The 14,138-nt window shown below is 41.2% G+C and overlaps 1 protein-coding gene across 1 annotated transcript in view; it reads right to left on the reverse strand.

Annotated features, from left to right (window-relative positions):
• The window catches only part of cadps2 (Ca++-dependent secretion activator 2), a 271,611-nt gene that overhangs the window by 99,086 nt on the left and 158,387 nt on the right, over nucleotides 1-14,138 (reverse strand). Inside the window, exon 12 of the mRNA XM_083973873.1 lies at nucleotides 8,340-8,476. Within this exon, the coding sequence (XP_083829999.1) occupies nucleotides 8,340-8,476 (137 nt within the window). The remainder of the gene's footprint in view (nucleotides 1-8,339; nucleotides 8,477-14,138) is intronic.

The raw sequence follows: 14,138 nt of genomic DNA on the forward strand, positions 1-14,138 counted from the left end.
ATCTGAGATTTAGAGACAAACGATGTATAAAGTTATACATGTTGGAGTTTTTTTTCTTTTTTCTGTGCAGTCGTTTTGTGTGGACTCTAATATATTTTCAGGTCAAAGATGTTCAGAAGATTAAGAACAACTTCATATAGTCACTGATTTAATTGAATATCTTCACTCAGTCACTTTAAACTTCTGTAACTCACTTTTTTTTAAATTAAGCTGCAGGAATGTAATTTAAAGTCGTTATTTATCTGGTAGAGGAAAATAATCAATGATTGGACACTGATGAAGTTGCAAAGTGGCTGATGGTTGATACAAACCTTATCTGGTTCCAGTTTTAATATATTCTGCCAAAAAGCGACTTTTTGAAAACACTGATGTTAGATGTTGGATCTAAGTTTAGTTTTTAGGTGAAGGATTTGAACTCTGGCTTCCTGTCACCACTTCAGACGAGCTGCTGATTGGACGACATTTTCACTTCAAAAAATTGTTCAACTGGATCATTTCTGGACGTCAAATTAAGACGACATGGTTTCCAGGACTGGAGCTGCCTGTCGGGGTTAACTGGACCTGGCACATGCATCCTGTGAAGGCCTTTTACTGTCTCCTTCCTCCTCCTCCTCCTCCTCCTCCTCCTCCTCCTCCTCCTCCTCCTCCTCCTCCCTCCACTCCTCAGTTTATCTGTCGTCTCTCTCCAGTTTCTTTCTCTCCTTCCTTCTCTCCGTCTGTGAGCTCGAGCTATTAATATCACACCACGGAGCGGGAGAGAGAGCGGCCCTGCTGACGGGCGCGAAGCGACAAGATGTTCCTCTGTGACAAACAGATGGCGAACTCCAGTCTTGGCGCTGACCGCTCAATTAGTGGCTAACGAGCCGACTGCCTCGTTAGCTCCTCCGTCAGCCGTCAGCCATCAGCCGCCGCCACCGCTCCGTGTCAGAGCGCCGCAGTCCACCGCACAGCAACACAACCCAACAGAAATTAAAATTAAGAAGTGAACACAGCGTGAAACACCTCAGCTCAGACCTCCAACGCCTCACAGAGAGGAGGAGGAGGAGGAGGAGGAGGATGAAGAGGAGGAGGAGGAGGAGGAGGAGGAGGTCGTCTGGACCGGTTTTGGCTCCAGAAACCGTTTCCTGGTCCAATCGGCCTCGTGGCCTTCACAGCGAGAGAGTCGCCACCAGCATTTAGCCGACTGTTCTATTTCCACGAGCTCATTTATTAACCAGGAGTGAGTTTAAATATAAAAACATTCGTGTTTTTGTGGTTCAAACCTGAAAAACTATCTGATTTTGGTTATTTTTTTGGGGCGCGAGCAGGTGGCGGCTGCTAATCACTAACACACATCCTGCTGGAATATTGTTACAAAGCTGAGTTATCCATCACTTTCAGAAAATAACATAAAAGTATTCAGCAGCAAATACAAAGCTGAACATAGATAGATAGATTACGTGTCTGTGGGAAATATTCCTGCATATTTTCTTATTGCATTTGTTTGTATACAATCAGCAGGTTGACCTATACTTACTATTCTCCAATTAAACCTCCTCCATTAACCAAAACCTCTGCGACTCTGCTTTCTGTTTTTTCTGTGGTTTTGACAACTAAGCAGCGACGATCTGAGCCTGTGAAGGGTTAATTGTTTATTTCACAGTAACAACGATAAAGTCTCACGGCACTAATTTAAACTTTGTTTGTTTTTTCTTCCATCAGGAAAAAGCAGCTACTGTAGTGTTTACAGGTCAAGAGGTTGTAATAAATCTAACACCGACTCTGACTCGCTATCGGAAAGTGTTGCAGCAAACGGCTGATGATGCTAACGTTAGCAACGTAGCAACAACTAAATTAGTAGATTTAAAGAATATAAAGTGACATATTGTTGTAAAAACTCACATTATCAGTCGACTCTTTACTATAAAGGAGTGTTGGTGTAAATTGACGACTTAGAAAATAAAGAGTTTCTTTGTTGTGAAGTTCTTTTCATCACCTCATTTACATATTTTAGACGTTTTGTAGAGTCAGTCATCACAGCTCTAAGATATCGTCCTAAAATGTTGACTCTAATCTCTGACAATCAAGTTTATTCTCACTATTTGGACGATTTTCATTCTTAAAAAACAAAATTCAAACCAAAATCCCTCTGTTCTCACTCTGTTTACTCAACATCTTTGTTTTGTTTTATATAGTATATAGAATAATTTTGCCTAATACGCCTCCTGAGTTTCTCACCTCAGACAATCACTTCATTAATCACATGTATTAAGATGTAAAACACAAATAGTAATCTACATCTCTCCAAAGGGTTGTTTTTTTTTCCTCTTTGGACGTTTTCCTTCGAAGCCAAAGGTTCATCTCCATGTGAACACTGTCCCTCCTCCTCCTCCTCCTCCTCTTCTGCTGCAGATTCCTCTAATTAGCAGCAACAGGACCGGATCACAGGGAAGCTTCAGATTGAAAGCAGCCTGAGTCGTCTGCACCGTGCACACGCATAGATCTCAGTAATTATATTAGAGCGTGTGGCGGTGGAGCTCCGCTGGAAGTTAATGTGACGGCAGGACGCTCAGACAGGACGAGGACACCTGAGTCCACGTCGTCCTTCAATGCATCAAAAGCCTGAAGGACGAAGACGAAGACGAGGACGAGGAGGATTCAAGGTCTGGGGACTGAAGGTGAAGTAAATACCGAGTCCGGCTCACAGCTCCGTCTCCATGAGCCAATGACCCGTCACTTCTGCTTCAGCTGCGATGAAGGCCGAGCGCTGCTGATCCAACATGTCGCTGACTGAGGAGTTCAAGATTTTATTATCGTCTACTGGTCGCACCGACGTTATCTAAACACAGACAGATTTATTCTATTCTCCTTTATTCTGCTGCTTCATCAGCTCTCCTTTACTGACCGATTTCACTGCCATGTTTCCCCATATTCCATGTTGTAAAGCGTTTGTTCTTGTCTGTAACAACATCTATGTCCCGTCTGCCCGTCCTGTTGCTCACCCTGAGCTTTCTCCTGGTTTTCCTTGGGAGGTTTTCCTCAATTGAGGATGTTGTTGCTGTGTAAAGAGCCCTTTGAGACAAACTGTTTGTAAAAATGGGCTTTACAAATAAAACTGTCTAATTCCTAGTGGAGATCCAGAAGTTAGTTTCAGGAGGATTTGGAGGTTAACGTGTCTAAAATAACAGTAGAATAAACATTGATAAAACCTGTTGGCTTTTAATATTTAAATCTAAATAAAGTTCACAATCAATTATCAATAATTCAGTGATTGATCGATGAAATGTTTGTAGACAGTGTGTGAACGTTGCTTCCTCCGGCTTATTAAAGAAATCAATGAACGAAGCTTTAAGGTTTTATAAGAACGAGTTAAAGTTGAGTTAATGAATCTTTGGGATTTTGAGATCTTATTTACAACAGGTTGTAAATAAGATCTGAGCTAATGACTCATCGAGTCGTTGAGGTTTTGAACACAAAACACAATGAACAGGAACCCAACATTGAGCCATTCAAATACACATTAAAGGGGAACTATGCAAGTCTGGTCCAATTTTGTTGTTACACTTTCAGAGTTCATATTTTCACTGTCATTAAAACTCACAGCTAACTCTCTCCCCTCCCCTCTCGGCCATGTGCATTTGTTTCCAACGATGCCGGTGAGAAGGGAATCCATGGAGCCATGTAGACTGAGGTGGGCAACATGAACAATAGATTACGGATTAGGGGGGCGTGGTTGTGTTGTAGTGTTGTAAAGCAGTCCATGTTGAGGTTGGTTTTCAGCCAAGAGACGCTCGGGTGGAATTAAGGAATTAAGGTGCAAATCTTGCAGAGTTCCTCTTTAACTTACATTCATAGTATAATAGTATGATTGGTTTGATTGGTAATGATATGGTTGTGTGTCCACTGTTGAATCCCTGATCCTTTAAATAAGCTGTTGTGTCTCAGGTGTCTGATAAACCTGGACGTCCTGGATCGTATAACCTCCAACAACAACATTCTGCGTCTTATTGTTATAAATTCTTGAAGACTTAATTTCTGTCTCTTTCCTACTTTAGGTAACGATACGTTTTTGCTCAATTAAACTTTGACTTTTAAAGGGACAACGAGGAGTTTTGGAAAAGCGAAGTGTTTCCACACTACATTTATGAGCCTCCGCACCGTGAAATTCTTTGACCGGCGCAAGACAGACTCATGTTTTCATTCATCAAGAATTAAAGTCAGAGGTTGGAAGACGATCACATACCGTCGTAGTTCCCACCATAAACGGAGATTCGGCGGCCTTATTCTCATGACTCGCCACGAAACCGAAAGTAAGGAAATGCTGGTCGGCTCGACCAGCATTTCCACCACCACTAATAATAACAAAATAACCATAGAGACAAAACCATAGATTTATCTAAAATGGACCATTAACAAGTGGTAACGTAGATTCATCCACATTAATATGAGACTTTTTTTTATTGTCGCGGAATTTTTCGTTCTGCCGCTGGAGAAACTCCTCGTTGTCCCTTTAAACAAATCCTCAGACCTTCACCAGGCGAAATCAACCTGAATCTTTGTTGCTCTCTAGTGCTTCCATCTCAAACCTGCACCAAGTCTTTGGACGGGACTAATTCCAGGATCTGTTTCATGTGGACCAGGACCAGGACCAGGACCAGGACCAGCAGCTTCAGTCGGTCCCTGAGTCCCTGAGTCCGGCCCCTCCAGCTCTCAGGACTCGGGGCCTCCAGCTACAAACCAAATCTCTGCCTAATTACTGTTGTTGTTGTTGGGTTCAACTCTTTGTGAATAAAATATGACCTCGTCTATGACATGAATCCAAGCCACTTCTCAACAGATGTCCCCCCCCTCGTCCCCGCCCCCTCCGCCCCCCCAACGCCGAGGCACCGGCCTTTTCTCCGAGCGCCGGGTGAAAAGGAGGCTCAGGTTGGAAACACAAAGCCCAAAGAGTTTTCACAAAAGGCCGAGGAGAGAAAAGCTGGAGGAGGCGGCGTGAATGGACCGGTCTAATTGCAGAGCTGGAAGGAGTCCTGGTGAGGCAGGTAGGGGACTGAAAGAGGCACAGATGTCACCGTGCTGAACATCTCCTCCTGTTTGGAGTTGTTTTAAAAAGAAAGAGACAAGAACACATGTCGGGAGGAGGCGACTCGTCCTGAGAGGGTCGAGTCCGATCCAGGAGCGTTTAACCCCGAACAAGGAGCAACTCCAGGTTTAAATGGGTGGAAATGGAACAAGTATGGAAGATTTCTATTTATCATTGGGTGGATTCTGAGAAAAATATGTAAAAACCCCGACACTGAAGAAAGAGATGATCTGAAAATGGAGAACAAGTTTCCAAGTTTTAGGGTTTTTCATTTTCGTCTTGTTAAGAATAAACATGATAATACGTCTTTGTTGTCTTTAGTTTATCAGATCAGAGTCTGATTCATTTAATCAAAAAGAGGAAAAACAAAACTCCACAGATTCTAGATGATTGGACTCAGATTGATCTGATACCGATCAATCAGCTGATGTGATCCTCCAGTATGGTCCAAAGACTTGGAGCGTCAACATTTTACTGTTTGAAAATCAATAACTTTGATTCTTCACAAATGTCTTCAGTGCAGCTCTGCAGGAAACTCTGAGTCAAACCAATGTAAACCAGTAGAAACAGGTGAAAATCCTCAGACAGGACGTCACTTCTTCACTTGGTCATCAGCTCTTATCACTGAGACTCTGATCAGAGGATTATTGATCCATCAGATCCTCTCAGACCAGATGTTTTTCATCCTGGATCAAACTGTTGAAAACACCAGAGTGGCGGTAAATCCACATTTACATCATTATGAACTGTTTGGAGAGAGACTGTACTGTTTCCGTGTATTACTGTCTCTCTATCTCTTTTAAAAACTTGTCATTATGGGATGCTGAGGACGATGAATTTCCTTGAAGATCAATAAAGTAAATCTATCAATCTATCTACAGAAACACTCCTCTTCTTATCAGTCTATTGAACTTTATTTCCTCTGATCCTGAAGCTCCACAGAGAAGTCTGGCTCTGAAGGTTTACCATCATGATTCAAGTCAACAAGTTGGTATCTATCTATAGATTGATATCTATATCTATACATACATTTTTTTTTACAAAATCTCAGGACATGTCTAACCATTTTTATACTCCTTGAATGAGTTAAGAAATATTATTTTCAGGTCAAGAAACTACAGTGTCCTTTCGTGACCTGTTTTAATGAGGGATCGCTAATATCTGTGTTGAAATGTTGACCATTATACTTTTAACTGTACTTCTGTATTGACCAAGGGAAAGTGGTATAATCTGATATTTTAGATTACCTCTTTTTCCCACCAATAGGAGAAGATCACGTGACTCCCTGTGATTGTGTCCAGATGAGCTCAGTGTTTCACAGCTCAGTTAGAAAAAAAACTGAAACACAAAAACCTCTCTGTCGCCCCCCAGTGTCAGCGACAGAACCAGCACAAGCCTGGTTTCTTTTTAAGGGGTGGGAGGGTCGGGGGGGGTGAGGGGGGTTGGGTGTGTCCACTCGGGGTCGAATGTCTGTCTCAAGAACTTTTTCAAGTCGAGAGTGAAGAGTGAAGATTCATCACCACAACACCGTCTCATGTGTTGGTCGTCCCACCACTTCAACGTCTAATGAGTTAGTCAAACAGTGTTTGATAATTTACTTGAAATATCTTAAGTCTGGTACTGTTTCTGTAAGTTAATGTCATCATGAGGAACGTACGTTGTTAAACATCTGACTATCTCACAACTATGGTTAATAGCTACACTGTGGAAATGAATAAGGTCCAGTAATATGTATATGCTGTTTGTATTGATTTTGTTTTGTTGTTTTGTCTTGTAGATCGTTGTAAGTTGTGGTGGTTATGGATGTTGTTATTGTGTTTATGGTGTGATGTGTTTCTGTAAATATCTTCTGTAAAGATAGATAGATAGATAGATAGATAGATAGATAGATAGATAGATAGATAGATAGATAGATAGATAGATAGATAGATAGATAGATAGATAGATAGATAGATAGATAGATAGATAGATAGATAGATAGATAGATAGATAGATAGATAGATAGATAGATAGATAGATAGATACTTTATTAATCCCAAAGGAAATTCATCCATTCATGGATAGTTCATCTGTGAAGGTACAGTAGACTCCAGGAAGAATAGCAATGGCCTTAGCCAAAGCTAATGGAGATCTAAATAAATGAAATGAGTTGAGAGGTTTATTCAGATTCATCTCGATGAGCAGATGTGGAGAACATGTGGAGAAGTAGAAGATCCAGATGTTGCAGCTACAACATGAAGTAAATGTGACTAAAACCTTCTCAGTCTGAGGTTCCTGCTTCTTCTTCAACACAAAAACCTTCATCCACCCCCCCTCCCCTCTCCTCCCACCCCCTCACTTATTTAGGTTTCACCCCCACCCCCCCTCTCCTCCTCCTCCTCCTCCTCCTCCTCCTCCTCCTCCTCCTCCTCCTCCTCCTCCTCCTCCTCCTCCATTCATCCAGCCCAGCAGTTGGTCCATAAGGGTCATGTTCCTATTTCTAAAGTATTGATTAGAGCGTTTATCCCCTCAATCAGTGTGAGAGCCCCCCAGGCTTAAACACCAGGGAGGGGGGGGGGTTGAGTGACTCTCATCCTTTATCCTCTGCTCTAAGTTGTCAGTTCAGTTTATTTATTTGTCTTTATTGTTATTGATTGATTGATGACATGACAGGAAATATATATTATATTATAAATAAATATACCCTACAGTATGTTTCAAAATGACCAAAGTTGTTTGAGTTTTGTTTTGTGTTTTTCAGCTCAAATCAAAAATGGAGACAATAAAAGCAAAAACCCCAAAAACTAAATATTAGGTTTTGTTCAGCTGATCAATAAAGAATGGGGCTGATAAGCAGAATCAATAAAGGTATTGGTATCAATAAACCTGCTCAGTGGCTTTTGGTCTGAAAGACGCTGAAGCTTCGTGAACTAATCAACCAATCACGGCTCCAGATGGAAACACTTCCTGGTGAATCAGTTCATCGAGCTCCCAACAAACAGGAAGGACCATAAAGAAATGAAAAAATGTAAAGATTTTTACCAAAACGTGATTTAAAGAACAGGAAGTTGATGATTAATTATTTCCAAGTGTGGAGTTTTTCACAATAAAAGCCCAGGTTTCGTAGAGCAGAGAAGTGATTTATTGAGGTTAGTGTAGAGGTCTCACCTGAAGGCCAGCTGCATTGTGGGTAGTGTAGTGCAGAGTGTGTGTGTGTGTGTGTGTGTGTGTGTGTGTGTGTGTGTGTGTGTGTGTGTGTGTGTGTGTGTGTGTGTGTGTGTGTGTGTGTGTGACTCACCAGGCAGGAGAAGGAGTCGTTCATGCGGTGCAGCAGCGTGTGTTTCTGCAGGACGGTGAACATGGCGGCGTGGTCGAAGCGGCTCGGCGCCGCGGAGATCAGCCCCTCTACGCCCTGACGCTGGGACGGGTCCAGACCTGGACCACAGGGAGGGAAACACACACCTGAGTGACACCTGAACATGAAAACACCTGAATACACGATCATGAGCTGCAGGATCGTCATGGAGACCGGGCTGTGAAGAGCTGAATCAGTTCATCGAGCTCCGAACAAACAGGAAGGACCATAAAGACATGAAATAAATAAATAAAACTATATCAGAAACAAGGAAAACCTGACAAATTTTTTAAAGATTTTTACCAAAACGTGCTTTGAGGAACAGGAAGTTGATGATTTATCTCCAAGTGTGGAATTTTTCACAATAAAAGCCCAGGTTTCGTAGAGCACAGAAGAGATTTATTGAGGTTAGTGAGTGACCTGGTTCTACAACAGAGGAAATAAACAGGAAACACATGGACTTCCTGTTTGTTTTCCTTTTTCCTTTATTTCCTTGTAGCTTTATTTTATATTTATTGTATCAACATGGTGTAAATATATATATGATGTGTGCTTTTTAATGCTTTTTAAAACTTGAGCCCTTAAGTAGACAAATAATCTTCCTCCTACTTTACTGAACTCTTTCATATTGTTGTGTAACTCTGTCTTGAAAAGTGCTATAAATAAAGTGTAATAATATTATCATTATTAAAGACAAAGATAAGATATAGTTAATTGATCCCGGACCAGGATCTACTAAATGACTGTTACAGCAGCAGGAACACAACATACAACTAGAAAAATAAGAGAAATAATAAAATAGAAATACATTTTAATAATAACAAAAGATTTTTAAACATTTATTTTAAATATTTTATATACATAATGTAAAAACTAGTATGTGTTGAGTGTGATTTTACAATAAAGTCTATATCTTAATTAATTCTGTACGCAGTTCTGTCATGTTTATATGTAGGCTGACATTGAACAGTGGGGAAGGCTCTGTACTTGGTATTTTTCTTTCTTATTCTTATTCTGTCTCTTTTTTATTGTGTTTCTATTGTGATATGGATCCCCTTGGGTCTGTGATAAAGAATTAATATCTATATTTATATCTCTCTGTATCTATAGCAGATGGATTTTTAGGATTTCTGTTAGACGATTTTTCCCTGTTAAAAGGGTTTTCTATGGAGTTTTTCCTCAGTGGATGTGAGGGTCTAAGGACAGAGGATGTTGTTATGATGCCATGTGAAGCCCTTTGAGACAAACTGTTGAAAAAGAGCTATACAAATAAAATTGCCTTGTCTTAAAATGTTTTGAATATTAGTTAATAGTTATTGTAAGTTTGATTAAATCTTCTGTAGTGAACTGGAGGGAGAAAGGACAGAGTCAGATCCCAGAGCAGTGGAACATCCCAGCAGCAGCTAAAGAGGTGAGACATGAACGTGTCCTGACTCACAACCATTCACGGCTCCGTGTGAGCTCAGTGTAAACACACACACACACACACACACACACACACACACACACACACACACACACACACACACACACACACACACACACACACACACACACACACACACACACAGATAGCAGCACATTGGCAGTGTGTGTGTGTGTGTGTGTGTGTGCTGTGGTTAATGGTTCCCACCTCTCTTGGCTGCAGCTCCTTGTGAAGCAGTCGGAGCTCTCAGCTGACACACTAACGCTCGCCAACATGGCCGACGTGAGGAACAACACTGGAAGTGACTCACAAGAGTCCAAACAACAAAACAACACAACAACCACAACAACAACAACAACAACACGGGCCGACGGCAGCAGGACGGAGACGGAGACGTTTGACTTTTACACAAACAGGAAGTGACTCATCACAGCGATGCACCTGTCCTCAAACTGGAGCTGTCGTTTCATTGGCCGGTCGATTATAGGTCACTGTGTGTGTGTGTGTGTGTGTGTGTGTGTGTGTGTGTGTGTGTGTGTGTGTGTGTGTGTGTGTGTGTGTGTGTGTGTGTGTGTGTAACAGACGGTTGTGAAGTGAAACAGGAAATGTGAATAAAATGAGATGAACTGAGGACGATGTAACTGAATTTACACCAGAGATAGTTTATTGGCTTTGGGAGTACGGAAGCAAGGGACATTATAGAAACAACTGGGAGAGAAGGGGTTAAAGGGTTAATCTTTAAGATTAAAACTCTGAATTTAGATTTGAAGAAACAAAACAACAAACTTGGGAACTTGGGTCTCTGACACGATAAAGTTGGAGAGTTTTTGAATGAATTTGCATGATTGCGATTTTTTTCAAACTTACTTTTTTTGCGATGAGGGTTTTTTTGCATTAATTTGTGAGTTTTTTCTCTGAAAACTGTGAGTTTTTCTTCTACATTTATGAGTTTCTTTCTCGTAGATTTTCAAGTTTGTTCTTGTAAATAAGTAACTTTATAATTACAGAGAAGAGCAGAGTTTTCTTACCTTTTGAAATTACTTCTTTATTTTCAGTACTTTATAATGATGTTATTTTTTTTAACTACATTGGTCCAAATATGGTGTCACATTTGAAACTTTCTCCCACAATGCCGCGGGGCATCATGTGATCATCACTTAGTGAAATGACGAGTTTGATAACACGATTATGAGCTGAGATGTGATTATTATTTATTTGTTGTATAAACATTTTTATAGTACATTTTATATTTTGTATAGCTATTTTATTATGTATAGGTTGTTCTTTTTATTCTTTGTGTTGTTATTGTCACTGTGTGTAATGCTGCTGCTGCATCTATCTATCTATCTATCTATCTATCTATCTATCTATCTATCTATCTATCTATCTATCTATCTATCTATCTATCTATCTATCTATCCATCCATCCATCCATCCATCCATCCATCCATCCATCCATCCATCCATCCATCCATCCATCCATCCATCTATCCATCCATCCATCCACCCATCCACATGAAGACAACTCAAAAATAAACAAAACCAGAAACAAAGCCTCAAAGTAAAGACGTGTGAACTGTTTAAAAAAGACGAGTCAAAAGCTTTGTAAAGGAAATGATGATTTTAGAAGTGAAGTAACAGGAGATGTTTGAACAGAGTCGTTCCTCAGGTTTTATAGACTGACAACAGAAGATCTGTTGAACATCTTTAACTTCTGGGATGTTTGGTCTGTTTCTTCTTCACTCTACACGTGTATAGGAAATAAAGAACATGATATATAACCAACTACCCTCCACCACAGAAACCCCAACTTCAGTTCGTCCTTAAAGACTTCTGAGCATCAACTGGATCATTTCTTATTCTAAAACACTAAATAAACCGGTCAATGAAACTCGTTTTGTTGGTATAAATCTTAGAAGATCTCCAGACTCCTTCTTCCTCTCCTCCTCCTCCTCGTTGCGACGCCCGGAGCGTCACTCGGCGATAACGAGGCTTCGGGGTCAGAAACAGAAACACAGGAGGAAGAAAAGCAGCAGAAGAGGCAGAAGCTGGGTTCACTTCCAGTCCTTTCAGCTTCTTCCTGTTAATGGCCCCGCCGAAAGAAAAGCCTCACACTCTCCACTCCGCCTGTATTGTTGCCGGGACATTTCGGGATGGGAAGTTTCTGAGCGTGACACATGGCGCCACAAAGGAGACCAAGAATGCCGGCGCCGTTTCCACGCCTGCGACGCCCGCGGCCTCGCGCCCGAGACGAGCATTAGTGATCGCTTTTTTATTAACGCTGCCATTTTGTTTTTTGTGTGTGGATGGAGAGAAGCCCGCGAGGACTCTCAGACATTTGTGTTTCAAGCCCCCCGACCCCCCCGCTCCCCCCTAACCTCCTCTTCACTGTCTTTGTCGCTTTTGTCCAAAACAAGAAAAGAAAAAAAAGACAGCAAAAGTGAAACCTCCACAATCAACTTCCAATCGACGCTCCTCTCCTCTCCTCTCCTCCTTTTCTTCTTTTCTTCTGACTCTCCCACTTTCCTGCCTCTCCGGTTGCCCTTTGGCTCCCGTGGCCTGCTTTCCCTCTGTCTAATTCCGATGTAGGTCATTTTTGTTACCTCCAAAACACGGGGATTGTCCCTTTAATGTAATTTGGAGAAAGAGAAAAGAGAGAGAAAGAGAAAGAGGGAGTAAAGGAGGCGACTCTAAAGAAAACGAGACAAAGAGATATAGATTAGTGCTGATAATAAGAGGTGAGGGGGGGAGGAGGGGGGGGGGAGTATTGATTGGGGGACAGACGGCGAGGAGTGATGTTGATCCGTGTCAAGTCCAACTTTCAGCTATTATCTACTGTGTGTGTGTGTGTGTGAGAAGGAGGGGGTGTGTGTGAATGAGTGTGTGTGTGTGTGTGTGTGACAGAAAATATGGATGGATGTCACCGCTCCTTACACAGATGGTGTGAGAGAGTATACACACATATATATAGGCTATATAAAGATATACTGTATATATACGTGTGCGTGTGTTTGTTTCTCAGCACAAAGGTTTGTTTTTGATAAACTCATAAAAACCTGGTTCGGTTCAGGAAAACACACCAAACTCTAATGTGTTTAACAATAACGTATATTAAGATTTAACGTTGTCTCTAGCCATGTTTCCATCAGCGTGTTTCTAGAAGTATCGCATCAGAAAATTATGGTGGAAACGCCGTAATTCAAACTAAAATCCTCTGATTCGCACAAATTAAATTACGCTGAAGCTGGTTTTAGTTGATTCAAAGAGATGGAAACAGTTCTGTTCGCATTAAGTGACGTAGCTACTTTCACCCTCAACTGCTTCCTGTGTTTGTGGTTCACTCACAAGACGACAACATGGCGGACTCAGTGTCACACAATAGACCGCTCGGTGGAAAATCTTCACATCGACCTGTTTTAAATGTGACACCGTACGCTCAACTATGGAACCTCGAACGTATGCCCGACTATGTGGGGGCCTTAAAGCTTGAAGTCCTCTCTCTCTCCATGGTGATATCCACACTCTGGGTCGAGAAGGTATTTACAGGCTGGTTGCCATGCGAATTTGTAGTTTTTATCAAAGTCCGAACTTTTAATGGAAACACACAGGATTCTAATTCTGGGCTTTCGGCCAGAATGATCACATCAACCAATCATGTAGCGTGAAATGTAGCTACGTCACAACACAACACCCCCCCACGCCTGCGATTGCAACAATATTGGGGTATGTCGTGTTAAACTTATGGGCTACAATAATAATCATCAATGTTGTTTATTTATAAGCCCAGCGGACTGACAGTCAGTTTTTTTTTGCCACTCCTAAATTAATGTACAGGAAACACTGAGAAAAAGTCAGATTTGTAGTTTACATAAGAGCCAATCTGCATTTTTTCTTGTTTTATGATCATTACGCATGTGATCAACACAACACGTTCACTCCTCAGTTGGTGTTTCCTTGATATGATTGTTATTCCTTTTATTTCCAAGGCCAATGAAGCCTTTTTATTCAATTCAATATCATCTAGATGGATTATTATAGATTTAACGCAGGTCAAGTGTTGTTTGTCCATGTGGTTGTTGCCGTTAACCTACAGCACAGCACCAGTCTGTCTGCAGTTGCATGCTGGGTAATGCAGATGTCATGTTTTAAACAAAGAGGAAGAATTTACAGAATAAAAAAGCAAAATATCTCAATTTAAATTTTTATTTCTACTTATACTGTTTCCTGTTCTGTTTGATCTTTATAGAGATACAGATATTTATAACATGTGTGAGGATGTTTGAGTGCTGAGGTGTGTGTGTGTGTGTGTGTGTGTG

The sequence above is a fragment of the Trachurus trachurus genome (genome assembly GCF_905171665.1).
Source record: "Trachurus trachurus genome assembly, chromosome: 6".
NCBI lineage: Eukaryota > Metazoa > Chordata > Actinopteri > Carangiformes > Carangidae > Trachurus > Trachurus trachurus.